The 15,156-nt window shown below is 38.7% G+C and overlaps 1 protein-coding gene across 2 annotated transcripts in view; it reads left to right on the top strand.

Moving 5' to 3' along the window:
* The window catches only part of SLC13A1 (solute carrier family 13 member 1), a 107,463-nt gene that overhangs the window by 36,521 nt on the left and 55,786 nt on the right, over positions 1-15,156 (top strand). For both annotated transcript variants that reach the window (XM_036863693.1, XM_036863694.1), the window contains exon 7: positions 9,561-9,712. In XM_036863693.1, coding sequence (XP_036719588.1) covers positions 9,561-9,712 — 152 coding nt within the window. The remainder of the gene's footprint in view (positions 1-9,560; positions 9,713-15,156) is intronic.

Here is a 15,156-nt window from a genome sequence, read left to right on the forward strand (position 1 = left end):
AAAGAGGAACGAGAAGCAAAAAATAAATATATAAATAAAATAGAAAATATATAAAATACAAAATATCAATATAATGTAAAGATATAAAACATAAGTGGAAATTTTAGTATAAAAGGAAGAAACAAGATAAGAAAATAATAGGAGTTTCAGAAAAAGAATAGAGAAGACTGAGATTACATCAAAACTCAAGAAAACTTCCATAAAAGCATATAATTTTTATGACATAAAGTCCCACAGGGTGCCAGCAAAATTGACGAAACAGATGCACATAGGGAAGGACAATGAGAGTTCAGAACACGGTGAATGAAGAGAGACCCTAAAAGTTTCCAGAAAGGGGGAAAAACAGATTCCTTAAGATAAAAAAATGAATGGCAGAAGACTTCTTTATAGCAACACTGGGAACTCCCAGGCAGTAAGGAGGAAATGGCTTCAAAATTCTGAGTAACATTGTTTCCAATCTAGAAATCAATACCCAAACTACCAATGAAGGGAGAGGTTAGACTTAAGTCTAGATAGATCTTTGCAGGTCTTAGAAGAAGAAAATGACTAGATGTAGGACAAGCAGAAAAGCCCTGGAAGAGATGTCTCTAAGACAATGGAATTGGTAGAATATTTGATGTAGATTAGGCGTCCTGTCACCTGATTGTTCAAAGGGAAGATTTAAACAACCAGGGAATATTTGGTGCTGATTTAGTGGTATCCACTTAGAAAGCTAAGCAAGTAAGCAGGGGACACAAAACAGGAAAAGTAATATAAATCCCATTGCTCAGCTGTTAATAGATATCTAGACAACATTCTGAACACTGAACTCTGCTCTAAGCAGCATTATGATATAGCCATAATGGGAGAGCGATGGAGACATGAAAAGTGTAAGTGTGTTCAGTGGAGGATGCTGTGAAAGATAGCTAAATTCTCATCATCTAACATAGTGGAATTTTAACTGTAATGCCTTCAACTGAGAAATCAAGAGATGGTATCATATGAATACTGTTAAAGTAAGTGCAAATAAATGTCAAAAAAGAGCTGGAAGATTTTAAACTGGCTGTCTTTGGCAAGCAGAAAATGGTTAGCAGGAACTAATATTTTGTGCAATTTGCCTTGCATAAATATCGAAATATAAATGGAACCGCTAATGTTTTTTATACCACACTCACCCAAATGAATTATTTTGTACAGTGCAGTGGAGACCACTGGTTTAGTTCGTGGTGATTCATGTATGCATTATTAGCACCCGGGGTTGGTGCTAATCACTGGAGTCTGCAATCACTACCACCAGGTGGCAATAGTGAGTTATAGCTGGACCTGCAGGATTTCTGTTCAGAAATGTCCCTTGAGCAGCACCAGCTTATCTTAGGATTTTGAATTTGGTCATGTCCTGGACAAAATGTTTTCAGTCACTTGAAAGAAGTTGTGAGACATACTCACAAGGTCTTAGATGTCATATATTTGTGGGAAGTACGAATGTATGATGACAATTGGGATTGAATAAAAACACGCTAAGCAATATGAAATGTAATTAAATGTAAAGTTTTAGATGTAGGTTAAAAAACTCACATAAATAAAAAGTGTTCTGGAAGGCAAGATGACACAAGGGAAATTACTGAGAGGGAACTCAGATACACAGAAATCTGCTTCAATTCTGCTGTGACCATTATGTCACGCTGAGATTTTGCTCTTCTGAAAATTTAGGTCTTTGTACCAGATTATCTCTAAATACCTATCTGTTCTAATAGTCTATGATTCTTTTATATATTAAAAAACTTTTTTATGATTGTGGAAGATACAAAAAGTATCAAGAAGGTAGCAGGTACTCTCATATCTTGACATGTTTCATTTCAGTCTTATTTCTAGGCACATAGGTGTATGTAGATATATTTTTTATTTTTTAAAAAATTACATCATTCTATACATTTAATTTCACATAAGTCTCCCATCATGAAACATAAAACAAGCACTTTCCCGTTCACAGTATAGTCACGGCAGTGTCCTTTGGTCATCAGCACAAGAGGTTTTCTCTGGCCACTTCATCCCTGACTGTCTCCAGCCTCACCCCTCTAGACACTTTGCTTCTCCCTTCTTTACTTTGGATTTTTTTTTTTTCTCTCCCGAACTCCTAGGAGAAAATACACCCCCCCCCCAATTCTTCCTCCACTCATGGAAAAATCATAGTAATGATTAGTCTGATAATCTGCAAACATGTGCTCTTAGGGTCTGAATCTTACTTTCTACCCTGAGTGACTTATTCCAACACCCTCTCAGATTAGGGTCAAACACTTGGTCTCAGGTTGAAACTACTGTCTTGAGCAGAAGATTAATTTGCTAAGGACTCCCCCCCACTCCTTTTTATAGTTTCTGTACCAATCGTTGGGTTAATTAGTGGCTCATCTCAGACTTAAGAGCTGTATTTTCCTGCCCATTGCCCTCTACTACTATCCCTCTGGTCCTCAACTTTTACCCCTTACTGCAGTATCATCTCTTCAAACTAGTCCAGTCCAGCAATCACATGCCCTAAGTAAAAATAACAGTAGAGCTGACTGCTTGGGATTCCTGTTTACTGGCTAGATAACGCAAGTGGTGCACCCCATGCCACCTCCCAAAGACCTCCACTTAACCCTTGATGTGTTTTATGATATATTGCCATTACCATTTACTGCAGGACTTGAATTTAACTTGAATTTGTAATGCTTTTCTAAATTGTCCACGATATTTGCAGAAACATCACCTTTTGTGCTGTAGCATTCATGTATGTTTTAAAGTCTTTATATAGGAAAAAAGTACGAGAAGTCCATAAGGCCTAAAGCATGCAAATATGTCAATATTTTTCTATTTTTTTAATTTTATATCTGCCAGTGCAGTTTTATCATTATTTTATATATATGACTGCATATATACATATATGAAGTCCAATTTTTTATGAAATCCAATTTTTTCTTTGTATTTTTGAAAGTTTTAATGTGATGATGAGAAATTACATGCACATTACATCTTTAAGTTTCCATTTCTTATTATCAATTTAATAATATCCAAATTATATATCACTTTCTGATTTGTGTTTGAAGTCTTTCCTTTAATAAAATAGCTAATAGTTAAGCCCTAAATTTCGTTTGTCATTTTGTATCACTCATAAGAATTTTTAAACTTATTTTACTCTTTTACTTACATATCCTTTATTTTTCAAATTTTCAATGGAAAGTTTTATCATGTGGAAAATACAAATCATTCCCATGTAAGAAATATAAGGCAAAAGGAGACATTTGTAAATTAATTTATTTGGGGTGAAGGGTAGATACCTTTAGGGGCTAACCTTTAAGTTAATTAGAAAGTAAAAGGCAAATTACAGTCCAATGTCCTGACCCTGCCATGCTAAATGCCATTCCCACATCCATGATGGCTTTTAGTGAGCAGACATTTTTTCCTATCATGATTTCTCAGAAGGATCTTTCAGTGCCAGTGTCACACACAGCATGCTTATATGTATGAAATGGGGAAATTCTTCTGTTTGCATATTTCTTAAATACATCCAGTTCTTTTTTTTTAAAAGGCTCAGTGTGCAAGACAGGTCTGAAATAGGCAAGAATTGGAGACCTATAAAGAGGTGATTACAGTAACTCAAATCAGAGATAATGATGACTTAGACCAAACATGATAGTGGAGATGGAAAAAACCCAACAGACTCCAGATGTATTTAAGAAGATACAATTGACAGGATTTGGTGGGATGAGGAAAAGAATGATTTCAAGGAGGATGAGAAATATTGTGTAGTGGCTGAGGGTATGAGCCCTCCATGGTCTCAAAATTCAAGTCTACCATTTCCAGGCTCTATAACCTTGAGAAGCCATTTAACCTCTCTGTGCTTCATGTCTTCATGTGTAAAGTGGGATACTAGCAGTACTACCCTCACTGTGTTGTAAGAAAAATGTGAATTAAATCATTTATTTGATTTTAAGTTGAAGCAGTGTTTTTGCATACTAGGCACACTCTAAGTGTTTGTAATTGTGGTGATGGTATTGCTATTATCTTATATAGATGATCCTGAAGAAGAACAGGGTTTGAGGAAGGAAATAATGAGTTTGGTTTTGAACATTTGGGGATTGGAGTTTTATTTAAGACATTCAAATTATGTCGAACAGACAATTGGATTGATAGGTCTAAAAGGAGAAGTCTGGCTGAAAACAAGTTTGGTGGTCTGGTTTTATCTGTCATTAAAACAATGAAAACATATGAGATTTCCTAAGAAGAAATATTACTATGAGAAGAGACAAGTACTTATGACAGAGTTTCAAGAAATTCCAGTTTTAAGGAAGGATCAAGGAAAATGAACTGGCAAGGGAGACAGAGGAACAGGCAGAAATGTAGAAGAAACCCAGAGGACTGAGATATCACAGAGCCCAAAGAAGAGTTCTCCAGCAGGAAGGAGTGATCAACTCTCTTAGGTGCTGCTGAGAGGTCTACAAACCTGACACTGAACAATATCTATTGGGTTTAGTAACATGGAGGTTATCAATAATCATAGCAAGTACGTATTGGTGGATTGAAGAGACAGAAGCCAGATTGGAGAGGTTAAAGCAATGGAGTCAGTGAATGCAGACAACTCTTTTCAGTAGTTTGGCTGTGAAAATGGATGTGCTGTGGGCAGTAGTTTCATTCAGAGGGGGGTTAAAAGGCCTTCTGTTCTTCTTTTGGAAAGATGACTTGAAAATGATTAAACTTTGGTGGGAAAATTCTAGTGAAGTCTATTGTATAAGGTTTCTGAGAAGGCCTGAGAGATTGGGGTTCAGAAACAAGTTGGAGGAGATTTACTCTCTTTGTATGTAGAATACGGAAGGAAGGGCAGATGCAAGTATGTTTCTACCTTTGACAGTGAGACTTCTACCAGCTTCTATTTTCTGTGTGGAATAGGAGGCAGAGCTACCCGTGAAGAGTGAGAGGAGGGAGCATTATGAGGGAGGTGTAACGAGAAGTGGGAAGGTTTTAAGTTTTCTTGTGGAGACAGGTAGAATCATTTGGTGAGAGAAACACAGCAGGGTAGAGGTGCAGCAGTAACAAAGCAGTTGAAGGTTGTGACCATGAATGTTGGGAGCCTATTCTCCTCAACTGTGTGTAATTTTCTTTTATAAATTTATTTATTTTATTTATTTATTTTTGGCTGTGTGGGGTCTTCGTTGCTGCACGCAGGCTTTCTCTAGTTTCGGCGAGCGGGGTCCACTCTTCGTTGTGGTGCGCGGGTTTCTCATGCGGTGGTTTCTCTTGTTGCAGAGCACGGGCTCTAGAGCGCAGGCTCAGTAGTTGTGGCCCACAGGCTTCAGTAGTTGTGGCTCACGGGCTCTAGAGCACAGGCTCAGTAGTTGTGGCGCACGGGCTTAGTTGCTCTGCGGCATGTGGGATCTTCCCAGACCAGGGCTCGAACCCGTGTCCCCTGCATTGGCAGGCAGATTCTTAACCACTGCGCCACCAGGGAAGCCCTACTCTGTGTAATTTTCACCAACAGAACTTGGCTGCTCAGGGTCAGACGTGACACAGAGAAAGTAAATTGTTGGGTTCATCCAAAGTTAAAATTTTGGTAAAGAACTATCATTCTAAAGAGAGACAAGAGGGCTTCCCTGGTGGCGCAGTGGTTGAGAATCTGCCTGCCAATGCAGGGGACACGGGTTCGAGCCCTGGTCTGGGAGGATCCCACATGCCGCGGAGCAACTAGGCCCATGAGCCACAACTACTGAGCCTGCGCGTCTGGAGCCTGTGCTCCGCAACAAGAGAGGCCGCGATGGTGAGCGGCCCGCGCACTGCAATGAGGAGTGGGCCCCGCTTGCCACAGCTAGAGAAAGCCCTCGCACAGAAACGAAGACCCAACACAGCCATAAATAAATAAATAAATAAAAATTAAAAAAAAAAAAAAAAGAGAGACAAGAGAGTTTAGGGTTTTGTTGAGAAAGTTATTGATGGTGGTGATGGCTTCATGGGTGTATAATTATCCTCAAACTCATCAAGTTGTATATATTAAATACGTACAACATTTTACATGTCAATCATACCTCAATAAAGTGGCTTTAAAAATAAATGCCTTTGACCACCCAGAGGGGTGGGATAGGGAGGGTGGGAGGGAGGGAGACGCAAGAGGGAAGAGCTATGGGGATATATGTATATGTATAACTGATTCACCTTGTTATAAAGCAGAAACTAACACACCATTGTAAAGCAATTATACCCCAATAAAGATGTTTTAAAAAGTGCCTTAAAAAAGAAAGTTACTGAATTGGTTTACCAAGGAATCTAAACAGGATAAGAAAGGAAATGTAGAAAGGAGAGGACCAAACTATTGGGAATAATAACTAGATGCTTTAGTGACCAAGACTTGTCAATAGAGTCAAAGGACAACAGGGACAGAAGTAATTCAACAGCGAAGTTGGAAAAGAAGCTGTGACTGCAGAATTCTTGGTTAATGAGGTGGTAAAACGAGGCTGTTTCTATCCCTGAAGAACTATCATATCAAGCACATACCATAAGTATTCCTGTGTTTTACTTACACAGGATTTGCAAAGCAAGTGACCAAAAAACAGTTTTAGACTCTTAAATTTAGTGTTGAAAATGAGAAGGTTGAGAGACAGTCTACCTTTGGAGAAAGTTAGAATATCTTCCTAAACTCCAACTTGTATGATCAATTTTTTGGCAGGGGAGCCTTCCATTTACCTCGAGACAGTGCAATAGATATTGAGAAATCACCACTTGGAAAACTTGAGACTCTGTTTCCTACAGATCAGTGGACTAGTATTTGACATACTCTTGAAACATTTAAAAGTGAAAGTCACTGCTGAGTCTCCTTATCTAATGGAGAGTCAGCTGCACTTTCACTGCCAATGGAGCAGAGGTGCCTGTTTCCCATGAGCCAGATGTATGAGAGGAGTGGTATTTGGGGTCATTTTATTAATTAATTAATTTATTTTTGGCTGTGTTGGGTCTTCGTTTCTGTGCGAGTGCTTTCTCTAGTTGCGGCAACCGGGGGCCACTCTTCATCGCGGTGCGCGGGCCTCTCACTATCGCGGCCTCTCTTGTTGCGGAGCACAGGCTCCAGACGCGCAGGCTCAGTAGTTGTGGCTCACGGGCCCAGTCGCTCCGCGGCATGTGGGATCTTCCCAGACCAGGGCTCGAACCCGTGTCTCCTGCATTGGCAGGCAGATTCTCAACCACTGCGCCACCAGGGAAGCCCTGGGGTCATTTTAAAAGCAACTTTCCCCAAGACAGCTTCTTGACAGGGCAAGGCGACCTCTGCATCAAGAGATCGGGTGACCATCACATGCAGAAACCACAGGGTGTCATAAGTGGAAGAGGTGCCTTACTCCACAGAAGGAGCAGCAACCTGATGTTCTCATTTGGGCGACAGGAATCTCTAAAAGCACTATGACGCATAAATCCATAATACCGCCCACCAGATGAGGCCATCTGGAACATCCATCCAACATAAAGAGTAATCTGTATATCTTCTTTGGAGAAATGTCTATTTAGGTCTTCCGCCCATTTTTGGATTGGGTTTTATTTTTTTTGGTATTGAGCTGCATGAGCTGCTTGTATATTTGGGAGGTTAATCCTTTGTCAGTTGCTTCGTTTGCAAATATTTTCTTCCATTCTGAGCGTTGTCTTTTCGTCTTGTTTATGGTTTCCTTTGCTATGCAAATGGACATATATACAGTACCAAATGTAAAATAGATAGCTAGTGGGAAGCAGCCACATAGCACAGGGAGATCAGCTCGGTGCTTTGTGTCCCCCTAGAAGGGTGGGGTAGGGAGGGTGGGAAGAGACGCAAGAGGGAGAGGATATGGGGACATATGTGTACGTATAGCTGATTCACTTTGCTATACAGCAGAAACTAACATGCCATTGTAAAACAATTATACTCCAATAAAGATATTTAAAAATAAAACATAAAGAGTACTAACATCGTATCTTATCCTCTCCTAATCCTTACTGCTCCTCTCCCGATACTGTCCATCCCTTGCCACTCCAAATATGGAGGATTTAGAAACTAGAACTAGCAAATGGTGGGAGAAATTGGAGCTAGAAGAGAGAGAACAATACAAACCCACAAACCTACTTCCAACTATGGGCTTTTCAGCAAGCCTGATCTAGGGGACAAGCAAAAGTTTAACTTTACTAAAGTTTGGACTTTTGCTAGTAGATAGAGGACTCTTTATTTCAGCTACTGAAATGAGGTTGCTTTTTTTTTTTAAACTAAACATGACTGAAAGACTCTTTATTAAATGAAGTGACCAAAAATGTTATAGATTCTACCCCAGATTTCACCCCAGGGATAGCAAGAATCAGACCAACAGAGTGTGTTAAATGGGTCACAGGTGAGAGAAGGAATGAAGTTGCTTTTGTATTGCACCTTAGGGAGTTCTATTCTTAAACAGAAACATTAGAAATAGTGATTTTTTTTTTCAGATGGAGCCATTTGAGGATGTGCTATTGTCCAGGAACTAGAGGAGAGGGTGACAGGAAGAGCAGAGTTGAAGGTCTCTGGAAATGAGATTTAAAAAATGTGTAAAGCCGGGATATTTAAGGAGTTACTCATGAAGATGGTATAGTTATCCAGATGCTGACAGGATTTGCAGGATGAGGAATGTTGTGTGCCAGATGGGCATGTCATCTTAAGTGATGGCAGTGGGTGATTGGGAGATCAGAACATCCTGTTCAAAAGAATAGGCAGAGAAAGAGCCAAATTATATGAGCCTTAAAGAAAAATCGATTTATTTTCATGTCAGTAGAGGATTAATGTCCTGGAAGAGGGTGGGGAACAAGGACACTGACTCTCTCTCAACAGTGAAGTATAAGGGGTTGAAAAGTTCCATTTCAGAAGTAGTGGTATCCTCTGGGGAGGATCAGTGAAAGTGCCAAAATAAAGAAACGCTCCAAAAAGAGGTTTCGGAATTCACTGACCATGTACCACCAGTTCAGAGGGAAAACCCTGGAAAGATTTGGGAGTGTTTGGTGAGAAGGGAAGAAAGGAAGTAAGAGTTGGCTCAGGAATAAGAAAGAAGGATGAATGAATGAAACTGTGTAAAGTATTTCAGTGGTTATGTATTTTTATTGTTAACATTTCTATTGATGGAAAGATAAATGTTGCATTATTGGGCTGCCATAACAAAATACCATAGACTGGGTGACTTAAAAAGCAGGAATTTTATTTCTCGCAGTTCTAGAACCTGAAAATCCAAGATCAAGGTACCAGCAGGATTAGTGTCTGATGAGCGCTCTCCCCTTAGGTTGCAGATGGCTGCTTTCTCTCTGTGATCTCACATGGCGGAGAGAGAGAGAGATCAAGCTCTCTGGTGCCTCCTCTTACAAGAGCACTAATCCCATCATGCAAGGCCCGGACCATCATGACCTCATCTAACCCTATTACCTCCCAGAGTCTCCATCTCCAAATACCATCCAGCTGGGGGTTAGGGCTTCAACATATGAAATTTGCGGTGGGGTGGACACAAACATTCAGCCCATAACAAATGCTATTACTGTTTGTTATGACCACAAATGGAGCTGTTCTCATAGTACATTTTATTGTTGAACAGAATTCAGGCACAGGAAACAAATATCGAACAAAGAAGGACCACATGATGTGTAAACTTATGTGCTTGTGCATTGCTTACTCTTCTACCATTGGTGGATTGACAACGATCACTGGTACCTCCACCAACTTGATCTTCGCTGAGCATTTCAATACGTAAGTAAAATTGTTGGACTGGTGATTTAATAAATGGACAGCACACAAATTATAAGAATTATTCTTACCTGTTTCAGAGAATCCAAAGACAGAGATGCTATATTGAGTTAACTCTCCTTTGTTCCCCATCAGGACTTCTATATGTCTAGAAACATGCCCTTCTACTCGTTCCCATAGAGTTAAATATGTAGGACATAGTGAATTGACAGGTGTTTGCAGATTGCAAGGTCACCTTAAAAGAAACAACTCCTGGATGACCATGCTCACCAAACACAGAAGACACTTTTCATTATAAATAATACTGCAAATGGTAGTTACCTAAAAAGAAAGGGGATTGTTTACATGGGACAATTTATGTAGGGTTTTGCAACTGACATTTGAACTTAAATGATGAGCAGGAAACAGAATTGCTCATTACAGAAAATTTGGTGTTGAGATTGAAAAAGATTTGAAGGATTGTGCAATTACCAAAAATAGCAGTAATAAAGTATTCTAAGGACAGATGTATGAATCTGCATATAAGTTAATGCTGTGATGTTACTCCAGTGCAGAAATTGGGGAACCTTGGATACAGTCAGAGCACTTGAGTTAAAAATTCCACAATTTTCAGTCACTTACTTTGTGAATTTGAACAATAAAAAGTAAATAACTCTTCCAAGACTTAATTTTTTCATACCTAAAATAGTCACAGTTCATATGATTATTGGGAGAATTAAATGAAGTAGACTATGTAAAAATACTTGGTAACATGTAAGAACTATTGAAGCAATAGTCTGAAAGTCCACGCTTTTTTGTGAGAGCTCAATCTGATCCTGCACCCAAGGTATATTTTCAAGGACTAATAGGACAGATAATTGTCAGAGTGCCTGGAAGGTGGGCAGTGTTGAGGATGCCCTGGAACATGATTTAGGTCCTTTTCACAGAAATATTTAGGAAAACCACACTCTAGGAAACAGATTCACAAACTCTATGAACTTTCTGAAATTATTTGCAAGATGTTCCAAGAAATCCAAGATTCAAAAAATGTCACCCTCCGTTCTGGAAAGAATGAGAACTTATGTACAAAAAAGAACACTAACAGAACAGTTTAGGGAATTTATAACACAGACCTCCATGTGCGCTTATTGCTTCTATTAGTACACAACCATCATGTGTACTCCAACGGCCTACTTAGAAAGGAACCTTAGAAAGACATTTGGTTTATAAGTGGGAGACTTCTGAAATTCCTAGTGCAGAGAGGATTTATCCCATATATCTCCTAATTCAAGATAGAAAATGTACTTGATCCCTTTCTGAAAGCTAGACTTCTGTCCTTTCACACGAATCCCCCAAAGAAAGAGATTCCATGTTTCAGTCCTCTCTGCAAATCTCTTTTTCTAAAATTTAGACCAATTTTTTATTTTTTATCTTTGTTGGTGTTAGAGAACTGCTGGTTTCCACCATTCCCATGAAATTACTTGGTATTGTCAAAATGACCATATTGAGTTTGCCCTTGGTCTTTGTGTTCTTGCCCGATGTATCGACAAAATTTTCTTTTATTTAACTGTTCCTTTGACTCTATGAATGCATTCATCCATTTGCAATGACAGATTGAGAGCATTGTAGCACTTTGAGCAAAATGTCTCAGTAACTATTTTCCCCAATTGTCTAATCTTCTAATTCTCCTAATCATGGGAATTTGGCCAAAATGTTCTTTAAATTTAGAAAATACTTAAAATGTACTTTGAAATTTAGTGATTTTTTTTCTTCAAGTTTTCTTTAACATTAAGAGTTATATGAAAACTGGAAAAAACTCAAAGAATCCCTTCTTGATAGAAAATATTAAAAAAGAAGGGGGAAAACAACCTTATGTAACAAAATATAATTGATACTATTAAACAAACTAGATATTTAATAAATGTTTTCTTAAATATTGACCCTAAAAAATACAACAGCAACCCAAAGCAACAATGGAATGAAATGCCTTCAGTTTCACTGGAAAAAGTTTCAGAAACTTAAAACTGCAGAAAATAAAAAAGATTTATTTTCTATGTTCAGATGTTTGGAGCCAGAGAGAAATCGCCCTTTATTTCCAAAACAACTACAATAATCTCACCTTTTCTCTTGACACTGCTTGCCATCTTTTTGAGCAATACCAACGATCATTTTGTACAGATTCATTTTGGGTCTTGCCAAGTTCCAAAGGGTACATAAGCATGAGAGTCAATGATTTCCTGCCTTTGACATTTAGAAAAAGGTGCTATCTTACAAATAAACTATGGGAGGAAGAGACTGGATAACACATTTAAAAGCCTTATCTATCTATCTGTCTATCTATCTATTTACTTATACATAAAATATATTTATATATTATACATGTGACGTCTTTTGTTCTCTTTTTTACACAAAGGAAATAAGAACAATGAATTCTGAGAAAGCTAAATTTTATTCTGTGCAAATAAAAAACAGATCTTCACTTATTCACTCAGTCAATCAACAAACATTTGTTGAGGACTGACAATGTGCAAGGCATGGTTTTGAATTCTTTCGGGAAATGCAAAAAATAAAACTTACTGGAAAGAAGATTCTATCTCATTGTCTAGACAATACATACATATATGGAAACCATGAAAAAATTTAAAACATAATAACATTTGCTTTTTGACATATAGGGAAGAAGGTAAAGTGACATGTATTGAGCCCTTGCCAGATGAATTACATATATTATAGTGCACACGAATCCTATATATCCTTGCTGTGGAAGTGGTATACAGTGGTAATTAAAGGTATAGGCTCTGAGATTAAAATGTCTGTGTTCAAATACCAGCTCTTGGACAAATTACTTAATGTCTTTAAGCCTGTTATTTTGCCAGAAAAAAAAATGAAGATAATAATAAGATCTCTCTCTCTCTCAGAGAGTTGTTTTGAGTTTTACATAAAATAAATAGCACTTAGAACAGTGCCTAACAAACACAAAGCATGTGCTCCATTAATGTTGGCTATTATTAGTAGAGTTGAGAAAGTTGACGTTCAGCTTAGCAGTTTGAAGACCAAACCAAGATCAGTCAGACCCCAAAGTCTGTCTCCCTAAAACATTACCTTCCTAGAGACAGTTGAACGTGCATCCTTAAAGAGGACTCTAGCTTTGTGCAGCACCCCTTGATCAGTAGAGAAGATTTGTCTGTGTAACCTGGCCCAATCTTAAAAGAGGTAAACACCATGTTTATGGAGAAAATGAATGCAAATAATCCATAAAATCAAAGCACAAAAATCGTGTAATCAGTTTTTCAAGGAGGCAGTGGAATAGTCTGTGCGTGTCTTTGCACAGTTGAGAATAGCAGTGTGCACACTGGCGTTCTAAGAGTCTGGGGATGGGAGACCAGTTAGGAGTTTATTACCAATGTATTGACAAATGATGAGAGGCAGAAGTAGATCAGTTGTGAAGTGATGGGGGGATTTAGACTTAGGGCACTGTACAGTCAGAAGGTAGTGAGTAACTAGGTGTGAGGATGTAAGGGTCAGGAGGGGTTAAGGCAACTCTGGGAAATTTTGACAATATGGCTGTATAGATAGTGATGTCATGAACTTCTAGAGAAGTCATGGCAGGTTCATTAGAGAAATAAATAAATTTTATTTTGAGTATATTGAAGTGGCCTGCTCAGAATCTATCCACAAGGAGATTTTCAGCAGGCATTTGCAAACACATTGTTCAAATTAGTTATAAATTTGGAACTCTCTATATATAAACACAGATATTAAAATCTTGACTATAGAAATGGTCATATAGGGAGAAAAAAAGTTCAAAGAATTGAGACCTGGATAGATTCATAGGAAATATTAACAAGAAGATGAGAAAAGTTAATCAAGGTAGGTGAAGAACCAGGAGCACATGGGATTTTGAAAGACAGAGGAGACCATTTTCCAAAGGGAGGATGAGTCTGGAGCATGCAATGTTGTGCAAGGGTCAAGTAGGATGATGGCTGAGAAGAGGCTTTTGGTTCTCATCAGGGTCCTCCAAGAGGGCAGGTGCAGTGGAACAGTGGGGTTTGGGGCAGAACTCGGACTGAAGAGAGTTAAGGAGTGAGGACATTGTGGGAGGGCAAGGCAGCTAGTTTAAATGATTGTTTCAAGTTTGACAAAGAAAAGGAAAAAAGAACAAGCATGGTATAACCAGAGGTAGAGCGTTCCTTTAGAACAAGGGTAATGTCAGTCTGGTTTTACACTCAGGGGAAGGAGACAGTAAAAACAGAGCTATGTGAAGTTTGGGGAAAAAAGAGCGAGCGAGAGAGGGAGAGAGAATATATTGATTGGCTAAGAGTCAGGTAGAAGTGGAATGGAATAGAAACAAGAGTAGAAATGTCAGTCTTGGGAAAGAAGGATGTGTTCTGCTGAGTGATAATGAAAAGGGACAAGTGAAGACAGAGATCTCTCAAATCACGTGTATACATGCCCTCATTTCACAGATGAGGAAACCGAGGCTCCAAGAGTTTAAATCATGATCACTAGTCAGTGGAGGCACTTGGCCTGAGTCCCAGTGCCCTTTTCACTCTGCAGCCTCATTGCCTCTCTGACCATCTGTGAGGGGGCCATGTTGGCAAAAGTCTTTAAAAAGCAAGTTTGCTGACAGTGACAAGTAAAGACTGCATGGGTATTTGCATTCATGCGTTGCATTTTCTTTTTATAAAATATAAACCTGCACACATAACAAGTATTATTTGAAAGAGTTGCAAAGCTGGGAATGTGGCTAGTTTGACTGAACCACTCCCTTACTGTCATAAGCTGATGTATAGCTAAGAAAGTGATTTTCAGAACAATACTAAGAAGACTAAGCCAATTCTCTAACTCAGCCATAAGGTATGAAATTTCTTGTGTTCTTAATCTTTGAATCTAGTACCTGTGACACCTGAATTCTGACTGCCTTGTGATTAATTCACCATTAGTTATGACTAATCCTTGGAATAGGGCATTCTGGAAATAGTCTTTGTTTCCTCTTCTCATTAGGGAAATCCTGCTTGCTCAATGCTCTCTACCTGACCCTTCTGCTCCACTGATAGACCCTTCTAGTCATCACCCAATCTCCTCCTTTCCTAACACTATTGTTAATAAATCTCACCCTGTAAGTAACCCATTTCTTTCTACTCTGGTTCTTGAAAGACCCGCTAATTCTGCCAATTTCTTTCTCTCCTTGTGTGGATGCTGTATCACTTGAAACTCTGTTCAGTTACTCCAGAACTTCCATTCCCATTCTCCTCTTATCTCCTCTTATAAACTATACTCACATTTCTATAAATTTGTCTTATCCACACAAGTTGTCTTATGCACAACTACCACCCCTGATTGCAAACTTCTAAAGGCTTCATGAATTATTGTCTTCTTCATCTTTTAGCCCACAAGAGGCACAGGTAGGTGATCAATAAACGTTGGTTGCGATGAACTGTACCAAGACATAAATGAAGTGCTGACTG

This window comes from Balaenoptera musculus, chromosome 9, assembly GCF_009873245.2.
Source record: "Balaenoptera musculus isolate JJ_BM4_2016_0621 chromosome 9, mBalMus1.pri.v3, whole genome shotgun sequence".
Lineage (NCBI taxonomy): Eukaryota > Metazoa > Chordata > Mammalia > Artiodactyla > Balaenopteridae > Balaenoptera > Balaenoptera musculus.